This window comes from Procambarus clarkii, chromosome 41 (assembly GCF_040958095.1).
Source record: "Procambarus clarkii isolate CNS0578487 chromosome 41, FALCON_Pclarkii_2.0, whole genome shotgun sequence".
In the NCBI taxonomy this organism is placed as follows: domain Eukaryota; kingdom Metazoa; phylum Arthropoda; class Malacostraca; order Decapoda; family Cambaridae; genus Procambarus; species Procambarus clarkii.
The window spans coordinates 4,230,235-4,256,749 of NC_091190.1; the positions used below are offsets into that span (position 1 = coordinate 4,230,235).

General features: G+C 44.1%; 1 protein-coding gene across 1 annotated transcript in view; it reads left to right on the plus strand.

The window, feature by feature from the left end:
- The window catches only part of LOC123761189 (uncharacterized), a 306,507-nt gene that overhangs the window by 246,887 nt on the left and 33,105 nt on the right, over positions 1-26,515 (plus strand). The window contains exons 8-10 of the mRNA XM_069339079.1: positions 6,651-6,798; positions 8,571-8,746; positions 13,189-13,286. Coding sequence (XP_069195180.1) covers positions 6,651-6,798; positions 8,571-8,746; positions 13,189-13,286 — 422 coding nt within the window. The remainder of the gene's footprint in view (positions 1-6,650; positions 6,799-8,570; positions 8,747-13,188; positions 13,287-26,515) is intronic.

The window sequence follows — 26,515 nt, forward strand, 5'->3', positions numbered from 1 at the left end:
ATGCATATAAATATACATGCATATATTTTAGGATAGTTGTCGTTAGGCTGAGAAATTAACACCAAAATCCATTACGTTTACTCTCTAGCCGTATTCCGTAATTTATATAGGAATATATTATATTAATGTTTGCAGAAGAATTCTGCAGTGACAGATATCTTTTAGGAAGAATTCCGTATTATTAGATGTATCTGTAATTATTTATGTAGATTTCTACATTGTAACTGCCTTTAGCTCCCGGGTCCATGTCAAGCGAGGTGCTAGGCTTCCCCACCTTCACATGCATCAATTTATTCAACGCAATACGTCGTCAGTGAAGTGTGGCAACCGATTTCACCTCTCTAGATTTCACAGCTAAGCTGTTAATTGTTATTGTAGATAAATAACCTTGTAGATACTTTAATGATCTCCTAATGAGATCAAATCTACTAAACCATTGATTATATATTGTACCATATTACTGTAGTATTTTGGGGTACATTTGCCTCTAATTATTATTACCTAATTCATTTATTATACTTATTTAACTCAGTGACGAACCAGCATTGAAATCATGCTTGGGATATATTAATCTTTTTGCATGTAACCCCCCATTTTGGGTGAGTGAATTTGACTCATAATACAGTCCCTTTAATATTCAATGTAGTATTAATAAAAAACATACATAGGACACTAGTTCATGGATTTAATATCAAACCACTTTACCCAATTTCCACTTTTCCTCAAAAGGTGGCGGTCCTTCGTAATCTATCGAAAATAGTATTAATTTAATTGATTTTCATGAGTCAATTTTTCCCACACATCCTGCTCCTGATCCACTCTTGAATCTGACTCACCGTTCCTTCTTCACAGCTCCTGACTCAATGCTTCTGACTCACTGCTCCAGACTCACTGCTCATGACTAACTACTTCTGACTCATTGCTCCTTACCCACTGTACCTGACTCACTGTTCCTGACTCACCGTTTTTCAATATTCACCTTACTGCTCCTGACTCTCCATTTTTCACTAACTGCTCCTTACTCACTTTTCCTGACTCACTGCTCCTTTCCCATCGCTCAAGACTCACTTCTCCCGACTCACTTCTCCTGACTCACTGTACATAACTTACTGCTCTTGACTCACTGCTTCTGACTCTCTACTCCTGACCCACTGTTTCTTACTCACAGCCTCCTGACCCAATGCTCCTGACTCACTGTTCTTGATACACTGCTCTTGACTAACTGCTCCTGACCAACTACTCCCGACTCACTGTTTCTGACTCACTGTTTGTTACCCACTGCTCCTGTGTCACTGCTCCTGACCCACTGCTCCTAACCCGGTGCTTCTGACTTACTATTTCTGACTCACTGTTCGTGAGCACTGCTCCTGTGTCACTGCTGCTGACCCACTGCTCCTGACTCACTGCTCCTGACACAGTGCTCTTGACTAACTACTCCTGTCTAACTGCTCCTGACTCACTGTTTATGACTCACTACTCCTCGCCCATTGCTTGTGACTCACTGCTCCTGACCCACTGCTCCTGACTCACTGCTTCTGACTCACTGTTTGTGACCCATTTCTCCTGAGTCAATGCTCCTGGCCCACTGGTCCTGACTAACTGCTGACTCACGGTTCCTGGCTGACTGCTCTTGACACACTGCTCCTTTCATATTACTATATTACTCCTGACTCACTGCCATTAACTTACTGCTTCTTGCACAATGCTCATGACTCACTGCTCCTGACCCACTGCTTCTGACATACTGCTCCTGGTCCACTCTGAAATAAAAAAATAATAATTTTTACATTTTGCCCCGAGGGGCGAGTTTATTGGGCAGCACCACTCATCTTGTGAGTGGACATACCGCCATAGCAGCATGTCCAACACTCCCCAAAAGGAAGAAAACCTGCTGGGTTGTTCATCCTGTCACTTGTACCCAGACACAGCTGGGACTTGCTTAACTGGCTTCTCAAACAAGAAGATTACCATCTGTCAACCCTTAAAAGCTTACGTTATCTTGCGGGTGCAAAATGGGGGAATCTTTTAAGAACAGTATCAATATTTGACAAATAGTGTTTTCCTAACTCAAACAATGTGGGGTTTATTATTCTACACATACTTCTAATGTCTCTTAGGTGTTCACATTCACGTAGATAGTGGTCAAGGCGGAGTCCGTCAATCTCATCACAGATTCTGCAACTTCGCTGATCAACAGTTGTTTCCATTCCGTATCTCCATGGATATTTGTATCCAAGACGGATTCTCGCTATTACCGATTCTCTCCCGCGTCCTCCTCTTCGTCCATAATGATTGGGATTGTCAGCTGCAACCATGTTGTACCATCGTACAGATTCACTGGTTTGTGCTTTTATCCTCCTTTCCTCAGTTATCTTGTCACGGTGATGTTGCCTGACAATACCTCTAATTTGTTGTAGAGTCTTGGGTATGAAGTATTCAATATGGTCTCCTTAAGCGCCTTCAGCAGACAGTACATCTGCTCCTTCATTCCCACATATTCCAACATGGGAGGGGATCCACAGAAACTTGATGATTCTTCCCTGATTGGTAAGTACTCTCACAGCTCTCTTAATTTCAGCGACTATTGCAAGATTTTCTCCCCGATTTTTACTTAGGCTTTGAAGTGCTGCTTTTGAATCAGTGCAAATCACTGCCCCATTAGTGTTCCGTTCAAGAAACCTTAACGCCATAACAATGGCAGTTAACTCTGCTTGCGTTGAAGAGGCATAGTTCTCAATAAGCGTTTTATCTTCATTTCTGCGTTGGAAAGCATTATCCTTAATTACAGTGTATGCTGCACCAGCCCAGCCATTGACAGGATTAGATGACGCGTCAGTGTAGATTTGATCTAGTTCATCTCCGGCTTCTCTATAAATTTCCTCGAGATACTTGTGCCTCATTTCTTGTGGTATTATGTTGGATTTATTCATTGCCATTTCATTGATGATAATCCTGCATGAGTCATCCTCCCAGGGAGGGAACCTCTCTGCAGAAAGGAGCTCACGTTAAGGCTCAAGCAGGTGAAGCTCTTCGAGGTATCAGACTGATCCGTGATGCCATTGTTTGCTTCTCCTGTTTCCCCCTGAAAGTAGCACAGAACTCATTTTTTTCTCAGCAATATCATTGTAACGGGGATCTCTGGCTATCCTAATTGCAAGCTTAGCATTCAGCTTCTTAATTCTGCTTTTAACACTGGGGAGGGACAACAATAACTAATTACCTGGCTAATGACACTTAGATGTGTCATTAGCCAAGTAATTAACTATACAATTTGTTAGCTCTGTCCTTTAACAAATCCATTGACTCCACTCTGAAATCTAACTCACTGTTCCTTCCTCACGGCTCCTGACTCACTGCTTCTGACTCACTGCTCCAGACTCACTGCTCCTGACCCACTGCTCCTGACCCACTGCTCCTGACCCACTGCTCCTGACTCTCTGCTCCTGATTCATTTCGTCTGACCTACTTCTGACTCACTGCTCCTGACTCAGTGCTTCTGTCTCACTGCTCCTGACTCAGTGCTTCTGTCTCACTGCTCCTGACTCAGTGCTTCTGTCTCACTGCTCCTGACTCAGTGTTTCTGTCTCACTGCTCCTGAACCTCTTCTCCTGACTCACTGCTCCTGACTTACTGCTGACTCACAGAACCTGACTGACTGTTCTTGACCCACTAATCCTTTCCTGTTACGCCTGACTCACTGCTTGGGGCTGAATCCTCATGACTCAGTGCTCCTAATCCGCTGTTTCTGACATACTGCTCCTGAGTCGCTGCTTCTGACTCACTACCCCTAAGTCACTGTTTCTGACTCACTTATAAGTGAGCTCCTGACTCACTTATCCTAACCTACCGCTCCTGACTCATTGCTCCTTACTTACCACTCATGATTCACTGCTCATGACCCACCGGTCCAGACCTACTGCTCTTGACTTACTGCTAATGACTCACTTCTCATGAAACACTGCCCCTGATTCACTGCTCCTGACTCACTGCTTCTAACTCATTGTTCCTGTCTCACTCCTCTAGACTAACTGCTCCTGATTCCCCGCTCCTGATACAATGCTACTGAATCATTGCTCCTGACCCACTGCTCCTGACTCACTGCACTTGACTCACTGCTCCGGACGTAATGCTCCTGACTCACTGTTCCTGACACACTGCTTCTGACTCACTACTGACTTACTGCTCCTGACCCACTGCTCTTGCCTCACTGCTCCTGACTCAATGCTTCTGACTCAGTGCTCAAGACTCACGGCTCTTGACAAACTGCTTCTGATTCACCGCTCCTGACTCATCACTCCTGACCCACTGCTTATGACCCACTGCTCCTGAGTCACTGCTCTTGACTCACTTTTCCTAACCTACTGCTCCTGACTTACTGCTTCTGACCCACTGCTCATGACCCATTGCTCCTAACGCACTGCTCCTGACTCACTGCTCCTAACCCACTGCCCCTGACTCACTGTTCCTAACTCACTGCTCCTGACTCACTGCTCCCGACTCACTGGTTCTTACTTACTGCTCCTGACTTACTATTCCAGACTTAATGCTCCAGACTCATTGATCCTAACTCACTGCTCGTGACTCACTGCTCCTGACTCATGGCTCCTGACCCACTGCTCCTGACTTACTGCTCATAACACACTGCTCGTGTCTCACTGCCTGTAACTCACTGCTTGTGACTCACTGCTCCTGACTAACTGCTCCTGACTCACTGCTTCTGACCCAATTGTCGTGACTCACTGCTTCTGACCCAATTGTCGTGACTCACTGCTCCTGACTCACTGCTCCAAACCCACTGCTCCTGACCCACTACTCCTGACTCACTGATCTTAAAAACTGATCCTGACTCACCGATTCTGACTCACTTCTCCTGACCCAATTTTCCTGACCCACTGCTCCTGACTCACTGCTCCTGATCCACTGCTCCTGACTCACAGCTCCAGACTCACTGCCCCTGACCCACAGCTCCTGATCCACTGCTCCTGACTCACTGCTCCTGACCCACTGCTCCTGATCCACTGCTCCTGACTCACTGCTCCTGACCAACAGCTCCTGACTTACTGCTCCTGACCCACTGCTCCTGACCCACTGCTCCTGACCCACTGCTCCTGACCCACTGCTCCTGACCCACTGCTTCTGACTCACTGCTCCTGATCCACTGCTCCTGACTCACTGCTCCTGACCCACAGCTCCTGACTTACTGCTCCTGACCTACTGCTCCTGACCCACTGCCCCTGACCCACTGCTCCTGACCCACTGCTCCTGACCCACTGCTCCTGACCCACTGCTTCTGACTCACTGCTCCTGATCCACTGCTCCTGACTCACTGCTCCTGACCCACTGCTCCTGACCCACTACTCCTGACTCACTGATCTTAAAAACTGATCCTGACTCACCGATTCTGACTCACTTCTCCTGACCCAATTTTCCTGATCCACTGCTCCTGACTCACTGCTCCTGATCCACTGCTCCTGACTCACTGATCCTGATTCACTGCTCCTGACCCACAGCTCCTGACTTACTGCTCCTGACCCACTGCTCCTGACCCACTGCTTCTGACTCACTGCTCCTGATCCACTGCTCCTGACTCACTGCTCCTGACCCACTGCTCCTGACCCACTGCTCCTGACCCACTGCTCCTGACCCACTGCTCCTGACCCACTGCTCCTGACCCACTGCTCCTGACCCACTGCTCCTGACCCACTGCTCCTGGCCCACTGCTCCTGACCCACTGCTTCTGACTCACTGCTCCTGATCCACTGCTCCTGACCCACTGCTTCTGACCCACAGCTCCTGATCCACTGCTCCTGACTCACTGCTCCTGATCCACTGCTTCTGACTCACTGCTCCTGACTTACTGCCTCTGACTAGTCATAACGTTCATTTGATTTAATTTGATTCATCCTTTGTTTGGTACAAAATTTAGAAGAAATACTGCTCCTGACTCACTGCTCCTGATCCACTGCTTCTGACTCACTGCTCCTGATCCACTGCTCCTGACTCACTGCTCCTGACTTACTGCCTCTGACTAGTCATAACGTTCATTTGATTTAATTTGATTCATCCTTTGTTTGCTAGAAAATTTAGAAGAAATAATGAGAGAAATTCAACACAATAAACTTTAGTTGTATTTAAAAGTTATTTATTCGTATCGCCAGGAAAAATTAATAAAATATCAATAATAATCTAGAACACAAGTCGGTGTTATAACAGCGTGTTGTCAGGTTAGGGTTAAGAGAGGAGATGATTGTTGCCACAGACGACATGATTGTTGCCAGACATGATTGTTGCCACAGAAGACATGATTGTTGCCACAGAAGACATGATTGTTGCCAGACATGATTGTTGCCACAGAAGACATGATTGTTGCCAGACATGATTGTTGCCACAGAAGACATGATTGTGTCCACAGATGACATTATTGTTGCCACAGACATGATTGGTGCTACAGATGACAAGATTATGGCCACAGACGACATGATTGTTGCCACAGATGACATGATTGTTGCCAAACATGATTGTTGCCACAGAAGACATGATTGTTGCCACAGAAGACATGATTGTTGAAACAGACTTGACTTTTGCCACAGCCATGATTGCTACCACAGTCGACATGACTGTTGTAACAGCCGACATAATTGTTGACACAGGCCCTGAGCCGAGGCTGTGCGTCTGGAGGCTACTGCCGTGAGAGCGGTGAGTGTAACACCGGCTGTTCTCCTCACCACTTCAAACAGACCTGCTCCACCTTCCTCTGTCTTCCTGCTGGCAAGTGTAATGGACCCGCTTGTACCACTGGTAAGCTTAATGGACCCGCTTGTACCACTGGTAAGCTTAATGGACCCGCTTGTACCACTGGTAAGCTTAATGGACCCACTTATACCACTGGTAAGCTTAATGGACCAGCTTGTACCACTGGTAAGCTTAATGGACCCGCTTGTACCACTGGTAAGCTTAATGGACCCGCTTGTATCACTGGTAAGCTTAATGGACCCACTTATACCACTGGTAAGCTTAATGGACCCACTTATACCACTGGTAAGCTTAATGGACCAGCTTGTACCACTGGTAAGCTTAATGGACCCGCTTATTCAACTGGTAAGCTTAATGGACCCGCTTATACTACTGGTAAGCTTAATGGACCCGCTTGTACCACTGGTAAGCTTAATGGACCCGCTTGTATCACTGGTAAGCTTAATGGACCAGCTTATACCACTGGTAAGCTTAATGGACCCGCTTGTACCACTGGTAAGCTTAATGGACCAGCTTGTATCACTGGTAAGCTTAATGGACCCTCTTGTATCACTGGTAAGCTTAATGGACCAGCTTGTACCACTGCTAAGCTTAATGGACCAGCTTGTACCACTGGTAAGCTTAATGGACCCGCTTGTAGCACTGGTAAGCTTAATGGACCCGCTTGTACCACTGGTAAGCTTAATGGACCCGCTTATACCACTGGTAAGCTTAATGGACCAGCTTGTACCACTGGTAAGCTTAATGGACCCGCTTATACCACTGGTAAGCTTAATGGACCCGCTTGTACCACTGGTAAGCTTAATGGACCCGCTTGTACCACTGGTAAGCTTAATGGACCAGCTTGTACCACTGGTAAGCTTAATGGACCCGCTTATACCACTGGTAAGCTTAATGGACCCGCTTGTACCACTGGTAAGCTTAATGGACCAGCTTGTACCACTGGTAAGCTTAATGGACCCGCTTGTACCACTGGTAAGCTTAATGGACCAGCTTGTACCACTGGTAAGCTTAATGGACCCGCTTATACCACTGGTAAGCTTAATGGACCCGCTTGTACCACTGGTAAGCTTAATGGACCAGCTTGTACCACTGGTAAGCTTAATGGGCCCGTTTGTACCACTGGTAAGCTTAATGGACCCGCTTGTACCACTGGCAAGCTTAATGGACCAGCTTGTACCACTGGTAAGCTTAATGGACCCGCTTGTACCACTGGTAAGCTTAATGGACCAGCTTGTACCACTGGTAAGCTTAATGGACCCGCTTGTACCACTGGTAAGCTTAATGGACCAGCTTGTACCACTGGTAAGCTTAATGGACCCGCTTATACCACTGGTAAGCTTAATGGACCCGCTTGTACCACTGGTAAGCTTAATGGACCAGCTTGTACCACTGGTAAGCTTAATGGGCCCGTTTGTACCACTGGTAAGCTTAATGGACCCGCTTGTACCACTGGCAAGCTTAATGGACCAGCTTGTACCACTGGTAAGCTTAATGGACCCGCTTGTACCACTGGTAAGCTTAATGGACCAGCTTGTACCACTGGTAAGCTTAATGGACCCGCTTGTACCACTGGTAAGCTTAATGGACCAGCTTGTACCACTGGTAAGCTTAATGGACCCGCTTGTACCACTGGTAAGCTTAATGGACCAGCTTGTACCACTGGTAAGCTCTCGCAGTTGTTGCTGAAATGTTTATGATATGAGTTTTAAACTGTCGTTATTAAAATTATTTTGACTTGCGCAAGTATGAGGATTATTGAATAGATTGTTAAATAACAGCATGCTGCGGGTTGTAATCACGGTTTTGTATTTCAGGTACAGCACCAGAAGCATCGTCATATCAGTACAGGTTCCTGTATTCGTTCTACGTCAATGTACTGAATACAGTTTCCATGTTAATGTTTGACAGGACTACAGTGGAGGTGTTTGAGGGGGAGATTCTGGCTGTAGGCTGCCTGCAATATGGTGACTGTTCCCGCGCACCACTAACAGTTAGTCCCTCTTTGTCCTTCCTCAAGGCCTACCTTCTATTCTCACCTATAAGAAATAATGTCAATATATTCCGTTGTTATTTATGATATTAAATATGTAATATCCAGCCGCTGAGTTCCATTTATATTTCAAAATATCAAGAGCTTATCTGCCCACAACATCACTCAATTACATAATGTTAAAGAAATTGTAAATGTATCCTGCTGTCTGGATTCTTTACAGCAGCTTTTTCAGTATTAATATGCATACGTCTGGACTTGGCCACCCATCCCACCGTGGGAAACCCCAGCTCCAGGCCACAAGCCCTCCCCATCCCAGCCTGGGAAACCCCAGCTCCAGGCCACAAGACCTCCCCATCCCAGCCTGGGAAACCCCAGCTCCAGGCCACAAGACCTCCCCATCCCAGCCTGGGAAACCCCAGCTCCAGGCCACAAGCCCTCCCCATCCCACCCTGAGAAACCCCAACTCCAGGCCACAAGCCCTCCCCATCCCACCCTGGGAAACCCCAGCTCGAGGCCACAAGACCTCCCCATCCCACCCTGGGAAACCCCAGCTCGAGGCCACAAGACCTCCCCATCCCACCCTGGGAAACCCCAGCTCCAGGCCACAAGACCTCCCCATCCCACCATGTAATGGGGAGGGAGAGCTTCTCTAAGTGCTTACCTAACATAACTGTGGAATGGGGCTATGAGAGACGAGCAGTTAGGAAAAACTGGATAAAAAGTATTTAGTTTCATATTGTTACAAATTACACGGGAATTTCACAATTTATAACAAACATCTGACACAAATACCATGAACATTCTCAGGCATCCAACACCCATTATATAACAACAAACTTTGTTGTTCATCTTTCTGCAGTAATAAGCACACCCTTTCTTCCTCTTACCTTCCTCCTCTACACTCTTCTTCCCCTTCCTTTCCTCCTTTCCACTCTTCTTTACCTTCCCTTCCTCCTCTACACACTCTTCGTCCCCTTCCCTTCTTCCTCGACACTCTTCTTCTTCGCCTTCCCTTCCCCCGCTACACACTCTACTTCCCTTTCCCATCCTCCTGTACACTCTTCTTCCCCTTCCCTTCCCTTCCCTTCCCTTCCCTTCCCTTCCCTTCCCTTCCCTTCCCTTCCCTTCCCTTCCTCATCTACACTGTTCTTCCCCTTCCCATCCTCCTCTACACACTCTTCTTCCCCTTCACTTCCTCGTCTACACTCTTCTTCCCCTTCCCATCCTCCTCTACACACTCTTCTTTCCCTTCCCTTCCTCCTATATCACTTCGTTATTGTGTCTCATTTCGTTGATTTTAATGAGTTTTATATAATGATTATAAACAATCATTATTTACATTATGCATTATATTATACTAGCATATACAGATATGCTTATATTGTTAATATACATCTTCTCAGGTATTCTTTGTTATCAGTAATTATTTAAACAAAAATATTCATAAGAAAATAACAGAATTCTGAGTGAAAAATAACTTAGAGATGTTTGCCTACAATTATAATTTAAATAGCTCATTAGTTAAACATTATATTACAGTCATATCAAAAGGAATAAAAGAGAGGCCTATGATATATATATATATATATATATATATATATATATATATATATATATATATATATATATATATATATATATATATATATATATATATATATATATATCAGTTGCATATGTCCTGGGGACCATTCAGGCTTGTTCGCATATATATATATATATATATATATATATATATATATATATATATATATATATATATATATATATATATATATATATATATATATATATATATATATATATATATATATATACTAGCTATACCCAGCCACGCGTTGCTGTGGCTCAGCAACGCGTGTGCATTGTTGAGCCACAGCAACCTTCCCCAGTCTCCCAGTCCTCACCACCATTCCTTCCCCCCCCCCCCCCCACCCCTGTCCCCTCGTCCTCCCAACCATTCCTCCCCCTCCCCTGTACCTTTTGTCCTCTCCACCATCCTCCACTCCACCGTCCCCTCGTCCTCCTAACCATTCCCCACTGCACCATCCCCTCGTCCTCCCCCCACCATCTCCTACTCCCCAGTTCCCTCGTCCTCCCTACCATTTCCCCCTCCCCCCGTCCCCTCGTCCTCCCCTCCATCCCCCACTCCCGTTGTCCTCCCCACCGTTCTCCATTCCCCTGTCCCCTCGTCCCCACCTATCTAACTGTCCCCTCATCCTCCTCACCATCCCCCACTTCCGTTCTCTTATCCTTCCCCACTCCCCCGTCCCCTCGTCTTCCCCACCATCCCCCACTCCCGTCCCCTCGTCCTCCCAACCATTCCCCACTTCCTTGTGTAATGCATTCCCAAATGATCTGATGTTCCCATCAGAAAATTGGGAACATCAAATGATCTGATGTTCCCATGACTGAAATATAAGAAAAAACAATTAAAGAAACGAAATGAAAAACAATGAAAAACTAAAAAAATATACTATACTTATGAAATGAACGGTAGGGTAAAACAACACAGCTAAATTCCAACGCAATAACAAAAAATAATTAAATCAAAATGAAAATAAATTGAAATCTATGAAAATTCAATTTATAAATGAAATCGGAAAAATGTAAATGGAATCATAACATATTTAGTATCATGTGTGTTGTTCTTATGTACAACAGATGGTGCTATTTCTTAAAAAAAAGATTGTTTTTACCTGTCACAGGTGTGACATCTTCACTTATACTTACGAAATGAATGGTATGGTAAACAACCCAGCTCAATTTCAACACAATGTCACACAAAATAATTAAATTAAAATAAAAATAAATCAGAATCTATGAAAATTCAATATATCAATGCAATCGGAAACATTGAAATGGAATCGTAACATATTCAGTATAGCGTGTGTTGCTATTACTTGCAACAGATGGCGCTGTTTTTTTTTAAATAAGCATGTTTTCACCTGTTATAGGTGTGGCATCTATATAGCAGGTATATAAAAATATGCACATATTCGAATGGAACGTTGTGTCAAAATTTCAAAGCAATCAGTGAAGATCTTTCGGAGATTACAGAGTGTGTTGTTCATACGTCCAACAGATGATGCTGTTTAAAAAAAAAAAATGTTTTTTCCTGTCACAGGTGAGGCATGAATATAATAGTTATATAAAAGCACATGCCTATTCGAATGTAACGTTTTGTCGAAAATTCCAAGCAATCCGTAAAGAGGTTTCGAAGATTTCCCTTATATGAAAAACATATTAAAAACAGTTTTTCAAAAAACAAGTTTTTTTCCCGTCACAGACGTGACATCTATATAGTATGTATATATAAACCCACTCAGATACGAATGGAACGTTGTGAAAATTCCAAATCAATTGGTGAAGAATTTTCGGTGATTAGCGATTTTGAACAAACGAACATTTACATTTTTATTTATATAGACTATTTAACACACTCCTGGAGCAGTAGGTCCGGAACTTCACTATGGCGTTGTATTAAGTAAGCCTAGCTCATAGTTGATGGATATTATGTGTTATATCCCTCTTCGTGGTGATCCTTTCCTCTATGTACTTCTAAACTTTGTCACAATACACGCTTCGCCCTTCCTCATAAGGTTTCCTAACGTCCAGAAAACGGTCAATTTAAAGTTGTCCCTACTACCAGAGGGAAAAAACCTATCAGAGGACCCCAAAACAGAAAACGGGACAGTACAGGAGTTTCACGAGCGGCTTCCAGTTTCTAGTACTACAATATTTGGCCTTTTATTTCGCATATGTGTGAGAAGCGACGTTTTTTATGTGAGGACAGGTTGGACTAAACCCTAGTATTCTCTCTCTCTCACGTTTGACGGTCTATTGACCTCTATCCTCTACATTTACCAGTGGCATTTACTTTCCTCACTGTTCTTCAGACACCTCACCTGCTTCACAGATGATTCTCTTCTACTGCTTTAATTCTTGATTTTCTATTTCTTTATTCCCACAGAACCTTCCCCCTCCACCTTTGTCCAGATCTCTGGTAGCAAATAATTCTGTTAGTTTGTCTATCCAAAGCTTTCATCACAACAGCCAGTTTAAGATACTTATAAACTTTCTTGAGTATTTATGACAAAAATAAAACGTTAGCAAAACAGTTACACGCGAGAAATGTCTTAACAATTCTTACAATTCTTTAAGCTTGTAAAAACAATATAATGTAGTTTAGAAGAATATGAACTTATACAGTGTATAACAACAGTCGGTCAGAGCATTGGAAATTAAACCCAAACACACTCAAACAACTGTATTTTAGGTCAGCAAATGAGAATCAAATACAAGTAGAGATACATAACGAAAACTTTATACAGGGCGACACATCAAATTACATACAAAATATAAATCAAGGACGTATTGCATAGCCATATTGACCAGAGTTTTCTCGTGGTATTTACTGTGTGGTGGATGTGTTGCAGATCAGAACAAGACCCATGCATCCCACTGAGGCCCAGGACATCACTGTTTTCTACGTTAATGCCACCACTGTAACAGTCACTGCAAACATTACAGACAAGTATGTATAGTATGTTCAAGCCACCACTGTAACAGTCACTGCAAACATTACTGACAATTAAGTATAGTATAGTATGTTCATGCCACCACTGTCACAGAACATCTTGATATCACCACTGCAACATAATATCTTGATATTACCATTGACACAGATCATCATGATGTCACCACTGCCACATAACATCTTAATATCACCACTGCAACATAATATCTTGATATCACCATTAACACAGAACATCTTGATATCACCACTGACACAGAGCATCTTGATATCACCACTGCCACAGAACATCTTAATATCACCACTGTGAGCATTTTCGTCAGGATTATTCTTGTATTACATCCGTAAACTTTAAACTGAAAGTCTAGGTGGGCTTCCTGAGGAAGGATCTGCTTAGCTAACACGCTAAATGTAGTAAGCAGGTCATTCACCACTCTAGAGACCATAACAAAAATTACTATGCGCCAGCAAACGCCGAGACCTCAAAATTTTGAGATCCCTTTCACTGAGTTGTCGACCTTCGCAAATCGCCGGAGCGAATCTAACTAGTAGATTCCAGGTTCTCACAAGGTATTAGTTTTCTTCTGTGGTGCTATGAATTCAGCCCAAATCTCATAAAGCAGTCTCAAATAAATAGCAATAATAATTTCAGGCAACATGGCAGAACAAATGTAAATTAATAAAGTGTAGGGGTGTAAGGAAAGACAGCGTTCAACATAACAACACAGTTTATTCAACAAAGTACTAGCTACTACAACAACGAAATATATCACTGACGTTACTCGAAATCCTGCATGTGACACCTTTACGAAAGCTAGACTCCAGCGACGAGTATGACTATAGGATCCTTCCTGCAATCACGTTGTGCTGCATAAATGAACTAACTTGAACATACTGAGTGTTCACAGAGGAATCAATCAAGCAAAACATATTAACTCTATAATCACTAATGCAACAACAACGAGGTAGGTTAAGAGACACACCTCCAGTTATTTTACGCTCCTTGCAGCCCTCCCCTGCAGTAGCAGATGCAATGCAATCAAAGTATCAAGGACATTACAATGACAAATGGGTTTACTGGCAACTCCAGCAACCCTCCTTAATTAAATTCTAAATTAACACTTCACTACTGACACTTTATCACTTGCGTTAATTAACACTTAAGCACTTAAGTGTTAATTAACGTAAGTTAATTAACATTTTAACACTACATTTTAACACTTCATCCCTCGGGCGATCAACAATTAATGACTAATTGATTATGTTAATATTAAGATAACACTTACTTTAACTTAATCTTGTCTCCCACAGAGAAGTCAAACTGTACAACTGTCACTCATAACTCGGAATCACACAAACACGTGACGCGTCAAGCGTTCAGTGAGTAATCCCCATTAATCCCTGTACTACGGACAGCTGATTAATCCCAACGAGAGTTACGTTATCGGTTACCATCGCCCACTCGATAGTTTACTAAAATTTCTATGTCCAAAGTGCTAAAAAGACGGTAATCACCCTTGACTATCCTGAGCAATTAATTACTATCTCGAAGATCAATAATTAATCATACACAACTGCGTTACCTTTCACATTAGCTCAACAGTATATAACCTCAATGAAATGAATTCCTCTGAGGTCTTCCATTCCCCAATGAACTAAGGTGACTAGTTCACTATCCCACGGACTGATAACTAATCACCACATCTACGTTACTTAACAATGACTTTACTCTCCCAAGAGTCAATCAAATTACCTGTCCAACTGACAGATATTAATAACCGACGACACATTAATGCAACAATGTAGCCTTCAAGTGAGTCGATCAACCCTGATCGGAGTTAACTACCTTGACTTCCATGAACCCTTAATTACCTGTCCAACTGACAGATAATATGCAACAGACAGTACTTAAATGCAAGACCTCAGCCCTCCCGGAATTCCTACAACCTGTCTGACTTTGCCTAAAGTGGCTGCTTGGCTAGGCTCCCTGACCGACCAAACAGCTGTTCCTTGGAAAATAATTAAACCAAATGTATCTTATGTTAACTCAAATTTTCTTATGAACAATTCCTCTATAATCAATGGGTGTTTCCTTGCTTAAATTACATTAATTGCCCTCTCAATCAACGTTCACTGAATACGGGACTTCGATGACAACCAAATATGCAGAATAATAACACCAAATACTCGTCCCAATGACGAGTTCACCCACCACAATAAAACAACACTCGATGATTTAACACAATTACAAGCCGTTTGCAACAGATAATTACTATAGAACACCTGTAAATAACTCGGTGCTCTAAACCATTAGAACGTGGCCCAACAATTCACTGAACTACAGCAATAACACCCACGGTGATCTAATAACACTATTAATAATCACGGCACAACAACAATTTGCAACCCAGTGGAGTTGACTGCTAGCTGCTGTGGAGTGTGGACATGTTGCCTGACCTCTCTGGCAGTTGGTGGTTGTTTGCCAGTTTGGCCGGTTGGGGGCATGTGTCTCTGCCCTCCTGGTCAGTGCTGACGTGGAGTTCAAGATGGGGGTCCTGCTTTCCCCTGTAGTGCGGGCTCAGTCTGTGGGCCTCGAGTTTTCTGGACGCGCTGGGTACCCAGAGATACCGCTGGTGTTGTGTGATAGGCTTCAAGTCCCTGTGATGGATATTTATGGCGACGAGTTGGTGACGGCACGTCGGGGGATTGTGAAGTTTATGGAGGAGCTGGCATTTCGGGAATTTCTCCGTCGCTACGAAGGGCGGACCTTACCCCTGCCGGATGATGCGGGCACTGTGACCGCCTCTGATCGGTGTGGTGCCCTCACTTATGTCAGTGTTCATGGGGCACCCTTGGAGTTCCGGAGGGTCTTCGACCAGTTTGGCACCGTTGTTAGTGTGTGATTGCACATGATATCCTCGAGTCCTCTCAAGGGTGTGTGGACCTATCATACTTCATAGGATCAATTCTATAGTATGACTGCCGAATTCCTTGTCCGAAACTCAGGAAGGAATCACACCGCGATTCGCACCCAGGGCATGCGGCTCTGGGCAGACATTCCATCCTCTGTGAAACTCATGGGATACCACGTTCGGGTGTTTTACTCCCGCCAGCCTTGGACGTGTTATCGTTGTGGCCTTTTGGGCTATCAGGCTGCTGGATGTTCTGCGCCTGCAGTTGCGCCCGTGAACCTCTTCAGTGGAGAGATTTCCCACTGCTTCCTGTGGAGGAGGCTTCGGTGGGTGTGGATGTGGACATCTCTTCGGCCGCAGCTGTGCCCCCTGTGTCGACTGTTGTGCCTCCTGTTGTTGTCGCCTCTCCTCCGGAGGTTGTGTCGACGCCTGGTGATCGTCCTGCTCCGGCTGGTGTCCCTGTGGTTCTTCTGATTGCCTTATGTTCGGTTCCCCCGTCTTCAAGTTCTTCATCTGCTGCGTCTGTCCCTGTCCCTGCACCCTCGCCGTCTGTCCTGGCTGTGCTGAGTACTGGGATGCATACGGCGCCTCCTCCTGTGCCTGGCCTGGTACCCCATGTGGTTGAGGATGCTGCCATTCTACGACGAGCGTCGGTTCGCCCAGCTTGTGTTGCGCGTGTCTCTGAGTCAGCCTCCGGATTTGATGCTGTGCGGCCACAGCCTAAGCGTTCCCAGCGTTCTTCTTCTGCATGGGCTGACGTTGGCAATTTCGACGATTGTGTTTCTTCCAGGTACGGCGGGGTGGCTCCGGTAGCGTTGCAATCTATGGTGGTGGCAGAGGTGCATGTGCCTGCGGATGCTGGTGCCAGTGTTTCGGCCTCCCCTTCTGGTGTGGTGTCTGCAGATCCTGATTCGGATGCGTCGCCTTCATTGGATGGTTCCGGTTCTTCGTGGGGGTGGTTCCCACTACTGAGGTTCGTGGTGAGCGTGGTGATCTGGTGGTAGTATTGAAAAAGGCTGCTCACTCTGGGGGGTCCGTGCCCCCTTCCTCATTTCTTGTTTCGTCAGCAGCGTTCTCGTCGCCTCTTCCGTCTCCAGCTGTCTCTTCTGTATCTCCTGTGGTATCGGTGGAGGTGTTACCGTCTCATCAGCCATCACCTTCTTTTGTGCAGCCGGCGGCGTGAATGTCTTGGCGGCCTATGTACGCTTCTGCAGTATCTTCTACTTTCTCAGAAAGGGTGTTTCGTGCTCTTCTGCCTCGTTATGAGCCTTGTGTCGGGGAGCTTCGGGAGTGACCATTTCTGCCTGATTTGGTGATTCCTGAGTTTATGCAGACCCCATGGTGGAAGGGGGATCGTATCCCTTCCAACATGGAGTATTTGATTTGGGAGGGCTATAAGAACAGGTATCCTCGGGATATGTTCCCTGAAAAGTATGTTCCTGTCTCTGAGACATGCATTCCTGCCCGTGATTTCTTTGTTTGACTGTATGTTCAACCCGTCCTCTTAAAAATAACGTCACTTTTCGCTCGTATGCGCACTATGGCCAAATTTGGATGTAATTTTAAATGAAATCGACTCACAAAAGTGACGTACTGTCCCATTTTCTGTTTGAGTCGACCGGCCTACTCGGTAAGGTTAGAAGAGGAAACTTTCAATTAACGTTTTTCATAACGTTTTGAAACTTTATGAGAATTTCCTGCCCACTTAGCCTATCAGAGAACCCTTAATGTATTGCTGTTGAAAAAAAAAACTAAATTTATTTTAATTTTGTTTCATTTTCAAATTACGTCCACTTTCGGCCATATGGGCAAACAGCCAAAAGTGACGTTATTTTTAAGAGGACAGGTTGGTATGTTGTGGGTTGTTTTCCATTTGTGTGTATGGTTGTGGGGTGCAGGTCGTGTGTGTGTGTATAGGTGGGGTGGGTTTGTTTTCCCGGTTCCTGCATACTCCGGTTGGTGGTTATGGGTTTCTTTGTATGGCTTGTGGGTGTGTCCGGTTTTTGTGCATTCCAGTGCTTGTTAGGGTGTGTGTGTCTCTGGTTGTGGGTGTCCTGTTCTTATTCTATTATGTTTTTCTGATTTTGTGTTTTTTTTAATGTTACTGATTGTGCGATTGTTTGGGTATTGTTGAGTAATATTCAAACTGTTAGCGTGGCCCGGCTTGGGTTTGTGCTCATTATTATGTATTGTGTATTGCGATTGTGCTTTCCTTTTGTTTCTGTTGTATATATATGTTTCATTTATTGTTGTATATTATTATCATTTTGTATTGGTGCCTCTCCGTGTGTGGTTACGGTGCCAGTAGGCTTCTGTATAGTTATGTTCTGGTGTTTGGGTTGTTGGGTGCGGGTTTGGGTGCCTTGTGTTGTATTGTTGTTGTTTCTGTACTGTGTTTGTATTTATTATTGTGTTTTGTGGTCGGCCCTTGCGGCCGGTGTTTTGTGGTTTAGTACTTTAGTTATTTTGTTATTTTCAACACAAGACAGAGCAAACTTTCAACACAAGACAGAACACGGTGCATTGGGTATAAATTGGATAAATTAAAGGGAAGAATGGAAGTAACTGCAGAGGGCCTATTGGCCCATATTTCTTGATGTTTCTATATTGGTAGTAGATAGAATTCTACCCACTTCAAGACTCGGAGGAGTCTTGAGGAGTGCGGAGTCTTGAAGTGCGTAGAAATCTACCCACTTCAAGACTCTGCACCAATATAGAAGCATCAAGAAATATGGGTCAATAGGCCCTTTGCAGTTACTTCCATTCTTCCCTTTAATTTATCCAATTTATACCCAATGCACCGTGTTCTGTCTTGTGTTGAAAGTTTTGTTCACCTCATCCAAAACTGTTGTAACATATCACCTCACCCAAATGCGAGTATATAATATATATATATATATATATATATATATATATATATATATATATATATATATATATATATATATATATTTATTTTATATATATATATATACATATATACATATATATATACATACATATATATATATATATATATATATATATATATATATATATATATATATATATATATATATATTGTGACTGTAAAGCGTTGGTGTTCGGCTGTTTCAAAAGCTAGGGGCAGGGCCTCGTCAAATCACAAAAAAAGAGAGAAAAGTTTGTCCTTTCGTCTGTGGTAAGGTAATGGGAAGACACACAAAAGACAAGTATATAAACAATGAAATTTTAATTACTCTAGAAAACAAGACATGAATGAAGGCAATCTCATTAAAATGCAGGACAAGTCAACAAACAAAATAACATGAATAATAACTGGCAATGAAAAGTTACTCTAAGACCAGAATGCAAAAATATTGATATCAAGATAAATTAAATAATGGGTGCTGGAATACTGGCTTCACGCTGCCACCTCCCTTAGTACACGAAAGCCAAGGCTTAGTCTACTAGCGAGAGATGTCAACTCCAAGGAGCACAAAGATATTCTGACGAGTCTGGTGTGCTGCTGCCCAGACGTCGACTCTCGGTGGTGGTGGTGAGTGCAGGTGCGGCGAGACACCAGCCAATCAGCAACAGGCAGGCGGAGGATAAGCAGTTTGCTGGTTACGGCGGCTGTAGCAGGTGTCGGGGTGTGCATGGTACGATTTGCTTCCTGGGCAAAACGTGTGGCGATACTGGTGGACGTATCTTCTATATAGTATCTTGTACTTGTACGACGTAATGATGTAGGGAAGAGCAGGCTCAATCTCTCTTGAAAGAGATTATCGTCACAACTCTCCCCCGAAGCCTGCGGTTCTGGAAGAAGTTACGTCTTCATGTGGTGGAGTGATAGTTGGAGTTGCTTCTACTTCATAGACTCTGGAGAGGGCGTCGGCTATGATGTTGTCAGAACCCTTGATATAGCGGATCTCCAGGTTGAAATCTTGCAGATATAAAGCCCATCGTAAAAGACGCTGGTTATTTAATTGGTCTTGATGTAAGAAGTGGAGAGGATTGTGGTCTGAGAAGATGGTGGTAGACCTGGCACTTTGTAGGTATGGAGCAAAGTGTTGGAGATTCAGGACGATGGAGAGTAGCTCCTTTTCAATAGTGCTGTAGTTCCTCTGGTGGGCTTTCAACTTGTAGCTGTAGTAGCTGACAGGTAGAACCTCCTCGCCTCGTTGCTGCATCAGGACACCACCAATGCCGGTACCACTGGCGTCGACATGAAGGACGAAAGGCTTGGTGATATCTGGCGAGGCGAGAATGGGATTAGAACAGAGGAGGAATTTGAGTTGTTCGAAAGCAACGGTTTACTGCATGGTCCAATTATACCGTTGCTTGGGACTGGTTAAAGTGATTAATGGTGTGGCTACTGTACTAAAATTTCTCACAAACCTACGGTAGTAGGAGGCAAGACCAAGGAAGCGCAGGAGCTGCTTCCTGGTGGTAGGCTGTGGATAATGCTGGATGGCTGCAGTGTGTGTCTAACGGAGCTAGGCTGCCACTCTAAATTACATGACCCAGATAGCGCACTTTACCTTTGGCGAAGGTGGACTTGCCCAGGTTGATGGTGAGGCCGGCTGTCAGGAGCTTGGCGAACAGTCGTTGCAGCTGGAGCAGATGTTCGCTCCAGGTGTTGAAAGCTACGACGATATCATCCAAATAGGCGTAGGTGTTATCCAAGCCCTGGATGACGCGGTTGACAGCTCTCTGAAAGGTGGCCGGGGCATTACATAGTCCGAAAGGAAGGTGTTCATATCTGAAAAGTCCAAAGGGAGTGATAAAGGCAGATATTTCTTTGGCTCGCTCTGTTAGACACACTTGGTAATATCCCTTAAGCAAGTCCACTTGGGACAAGTACTGGGCATTACCAATGGCGTCAAGAATGTCATCTATCCTTGGCAAGGGGTATGCATCCTTGACAGTCACATTATTTAATTTACGGTAATCCGTACACAGTCTCACCTTACCTTGGGGTTTTGGCACCAAGATACAGGGTGAGGCCCAGGGGGACTCACAAGGTGTAGCCAGTCCATGATCCAAGAGGTACTGCACCTCAGCACGCATGACTTCCTTCTTGCTAGGGCTGATTCGGTAGAAGGGTTGACGAATCGGCCGAGTGTCAGGGAGCAGTTGGATGTCGTGCTGGGTAACATTACACTCTTGGGGATCATCTCGGAACAACTCCTGATGTTCTTTGAAGATCTTGACGAGAGGTGCACTATGATTGTCCTGAAAATAATTGGGAAGATCAGTTAGGATTTCCGAATTAGAAAGCGCTGACTCCTTGTCAGTGCTTTCGGGAGGAGAAGCAGGGAAGGTCTCACTGTGGATGTATGGCTCTTTAAAGGAAGAGTAGTTTATCATGATAGTGGGAGGAGTACCATTATATAGCTTCAGGAGGTTGACGTGGCACAACTGGGTCTTCCGCCGCCTATCTGGAGTCTCTAGAACGTAGTTGTGGTTGTTTCTGCACTCCTTGATGCGGTAGGGTCCTGAAAACCTGTTTTGTAAAGGAGAACCTGGGATAGGGAAATAAGCAAGCACGAAGTCTCCCGGTTTAAATTTCCTTACTTTGCTGGTCTGGTCGTAATGAGTCTTCATCCTCTCCTGTGCTTTCAATAGATTATCTTGGGCAAAACTGTGGACTCTCTCTAGAATGTGTTGTAGGTTTTGAAGAAACTGGGGCACATTCTGATGCTCACTGAAGGTGGCATCACGTAGAGGGTCTTTGAAAGCCTTGAGGGGAGTACGGCACTTACGTCCGTAGAGCATCTCATAAGGAGATACTCCTAGGGACTCATTGGGAAGACTTCTAAAGATACACATTATCAGGTCAATTTGCTTATCCCAATCCTTAGAGGTTTCATTACAAAACTTCTTCAGGAGTGCTTTAATAGTCTGATGACTACGCTCAAGAGAACCCTGTGAAGCAGGATGATAGGGGCTGGACAATACCTGTTTGATGTTGAACTCTTCCAGTGTCCTCTTGAAGAGATCACTGGTGAAGTTGGTGCCACAGTCGCTCTGAACCTCCCTTGGAAATCCATACTGGGTGAAGATCTTCAATAAGTGTTTCACAACCATAGCAGCCGTAATGTTCTTTACTGGAACTGCTATGGGGAATCTGGTGGTAGGACACAGGATGGTCAAGATATAGGCGTTACCTGAACTGGTCCGAGGTAAAGGACCAACACAGTCTATAATAAGTCTGTGGAAAGGTTCCGCAGGCACCTGTATGGGAGTCAGTGGTCCTCTGGGAATAGAGATGTTCGGTTTACCTGCCATCTGACATGTATGACACTGTTTGACGCTATTTACCATACCTGGCCAGTAGTAGTCTTGACGGATTCCATGGTAGGTCTTGTTAAATCCGTAGTGGGAAAGTGCTCCTTGGGCCAGGTGTAGAATAGTGGGCCGCAGGCTGGCAGGAATCACTAGTTGTTCGACGTTGGCCCAATCGTCCTCCTCCTTCAGTTTACTGGGTCTATATCTGCGGTAGAGCAATTCGTTTTCTAGAAAGAACCCAGGAATACTGTCAGGTTGAGTCTCAGCCTGGAAAAATAATGGTGTCAAGGTAAGATCTTCCCTCTGTAACTTACGGAACTCCAACTTGGTCAGATTCGGGGGTAGTTTCTGAGGGTCTTGAGGGACAGCGGTAGCAGTAGAGTCAGCTGGCTGTGGTCGTGCAGCTTGTGCACGGGAGGTCACTAAAACCGGAGGAGAAACTTCATCACTCTCTTGAACCTTTGCTGGAACATACTCAAAAATGGGATTATCCATCACAGAGGTACACACCTGGGGTTTGTCCATGACGATCAGGTTGGACGGTTGCAGGTCTTCTGCCAAGTCGTTGCCCAGGAGAAGTTGCACTCCAGGCATGGGAAAAGGCTTTTCCCTGATGGCGACTTGGACTTCTCCGGTCACGAAGGGACAATCCAGGTGGACTCTGGCGAGAGGATAAGGAGTGGTAGCAGTGAGGTCAGTGATGAAGACAGTTTCTCCGGTGTAGGCAATATTGGGCACAGCTGACTTCAAAATAATCGATTGAAGGGCCGCTGTGTCCCTCAAGATCTTCAGTTTGAAACGTCCCTCCGGATTTGAGCCGTTGGTAGAGACAGTTCCAGTATACAGGTGTTTACTGAAAAGAGAAAGATCATTACCATGAACACCAACATTCATCACAGGCCTACCGGACTTAGGAGGAGTCTGTTTGGGTTTAGGTGATTCGGTGTTTCCTTTGTATTGCGACTTACCAAATTTATCTATGGTATGTCCATAGAGTCTACAATACTTACAGTACAATTGCGAGCCAGCTTGATCGGTACTCACTTTCTCGTAACTGTACCACGACTTCTTACTGGAAGATGGTTCTGGTGTCAGCCGGTGGGTGAGGCTGTAAGTGTCAGCCGACTTGGCACACTTTAGGTAGTCGGTTTCTTCTTTATCTGCTAAATATAGACGGACAGGAGGCGGCACACGCCTCAAGAATTCTTCAACTAGCATGAGGTTGACGAGTTCTGCAAAGGTAGAGACATGTGCTGCTTCCAGCCATTTCATAAAATATCTCCTTTTGGTATTATCAAACTCGAGAAAGGTAGTGGTACTTGCCTTCAGGTGGTCACGGAATTTCCTTCGATAACTTTCGGTGGAGAGAAGGTAGGCGTCCAACACTGCTTGTTTCAGAATCTGGTAGTCATTCTCTTACGCCAAAGTACTGAGTGTAACTGCAGCTCTACCTGTAAGATGTACTCTGAGAAGGGTTGCCCATTGGTCGGCAGGCCAACCAAGTTGATTAGCAAGGGTTTCAAAGGTGGTGAAAAACACATCAACTTCTGTTTCTACGAATGGTGGCATTAACTTACTTGCATGTGATATATTGAAACTACGGGAAGATTGGCGGTAGCTTGCTGGCGTTGAGCGAGGTGTGAAGTTTCCAACGCGAATTCTCGTTGACGACATTCCATAGTCAGGGTTGCTTGTTGTCTGTCATGTTCGTGTTGCATCTCCAATTGGCGTTGTTTTGTTTCAAGCTGTACTCGTTCCCGCTCACGGAGTATTGCAATCTCACGTTCTTGTTCTTCCTTTCTTATGGCAGCCGTTCTTGTTCTTCTTTCCTCAAGGCAGCTTCTCGTTCTTTTTCTTCCTTTCGTATGGCAGTTGCTTCCCTTTGTTGCTCGAGGGCTTCTCTTTGTTGCTCGCGTTCGATCTTGGCAAGTCTATTTTGAGTTTCATCGTTGCCAAATCAGTTTTATCTGCAATAAAGTAGTTATTATCTGCAATAATCTTACCTTCCTCTAAGAGATGATCCAGTAACAGGTTATGTATTTCATTTTTGTTGGCTTGGTAGGGAACTTCTAGTTGATACTCATTTGCAAGAGTTTGTAATTCAGTCCTCTTGGCACGACTTAAAGTCACTATTTCACCTGCTGGATCTGCACGGAAAGCTTGGAGACGAAACATGGTGAAATTAGCAAATAAATGCACAACGAATATACTGTTGTGATATGGTGAATGTCAGAAACAGGACAACGTGGCAACTGGTACCTATCCTGTGGAATCGTTAACAATTAATGTTAATTTCAAGATGATAAATGATTAATAAATCAAGGTCGCAGGAAATCTTGTACCCGGTACTCATGTAAGAGGATAAGGGCAAGAAAATCCTACTAAACAAGCGAAACTGAGTTTCTAAAACAAATGAAACAGTTAATTGCCTCAAAAGTGAAATAGGTAGTCCAAGGATGTAGGCATACCTTGCCGAGTCTCTATAGGACATAAGCAAGTTTTTCCCACTGAAATTAATATGATACTTACAGAATTAGCGAACTTTTGTGCTCTGAAAAAGAAGGCTAATTCCCTACCAATGTAAATATCATCATCTCTGACCGACGTGTAGGGGTGCGAGGTGTCAACTGGTGACGAGAACTGCTGCTGAGGTCCAAATTCAGCAACTAAAGTTCGTGCGAGAGGAACTATGGCTCACTTTATCCTCCTACCGTCAGATTGCAGAAGATTAGATGCACTTGACCCGGGGACAGACCACAGTACCAGGGTACCAATATGATGATCTGCCGAAAATATGAGAAATATCCTAGGGACAAAAGATGGTAAACACGAGTAATAACACGGAGGGAGAGATGACCAATTAAGAGAATGACTGAGGCCTACAGTCACCACGTAATCCAAAGTTGTCTCACCTTCACCATATGCTACTCTCGGAATGCACAATACACACAGCACCATATGAAAATAAAATTGAATATTGAAAATAGTAAAAAGCTACGTTACCAAAGCCAAATACGCTTACCACAAATTTAAAACTTGGCACCAGTACCTGAGTGAAGCTCCGTGAACAGGCCCCCACATAATGTGACGGTAAAGCGTTGGTGTTCGGCTGTTTCAAAAGCTGGGGGCAGGGCCTCGTCACATCACAAAAAAAAAGAGAAAAGTTTGTCCTTTCGTCTGTGGTAAGGTAATGGGAAGACACACAAAACACAAGTATATAAACAATGAAATTTTAATTACTCTAGAAAACAAGACATGAATAAAGGCAATCTCATTAAAATGCAGGACAAGTCAACAAACAAAATAACATGAATAATACCTGGCAATGAAAAGTTACTCTAAGACCAGCATGCAAAAATATTGATAGCAAGATAAATTAAATAATGGGTGCTGGAATACTGGCTTCAAGCTGCCACCTCCCTTAGTACACGAAAGCCAAGGCTTAGTCTACTAGCGAGAGATGTCAACTCCAAGGAGCACAAAGATATTCTGACGAGTCTGGCGTGCTACTGCCCAGACGTCGACTCTCGGTAGTGGTGGTGAGTGCAGGTGCGGCGAGACACCAGCCAATCAGCAACAGGCAGGCGGAAGATAAGCAGTTTGCTGGTTACGGCGGCTGTAGCAGGTGTCGGGGTGTGCATGGTACGATTTGCTTCCTGGGCAAAACGTTTGGCGATACTGGTGGACGTATCTTCTATATAGTATCTTGTACTTGTACGACGTAATGATGTAGGGAAGAGCAGGCTCAATCTCTCTTGAAAGAGATTATCATCACAATATATATATATATATATATATATATATATATATATATATATATATATATATATATATATATATATATATATATATATATATATATATATATATATATATATATATATATATATATATATATATATATATATGTCGTACCTAGTAGCCAGAACGCACTTCTCAGCCTACTATGCAAGGCCCAATTTGCCTAATAAGCCAAGTTTTCATGAATTAATTGTTTTTCGACTACCTAACCTACCTAACCTAACCTAACCTAACCTTTTTGGCTACCTAACCTAACCTAACCTA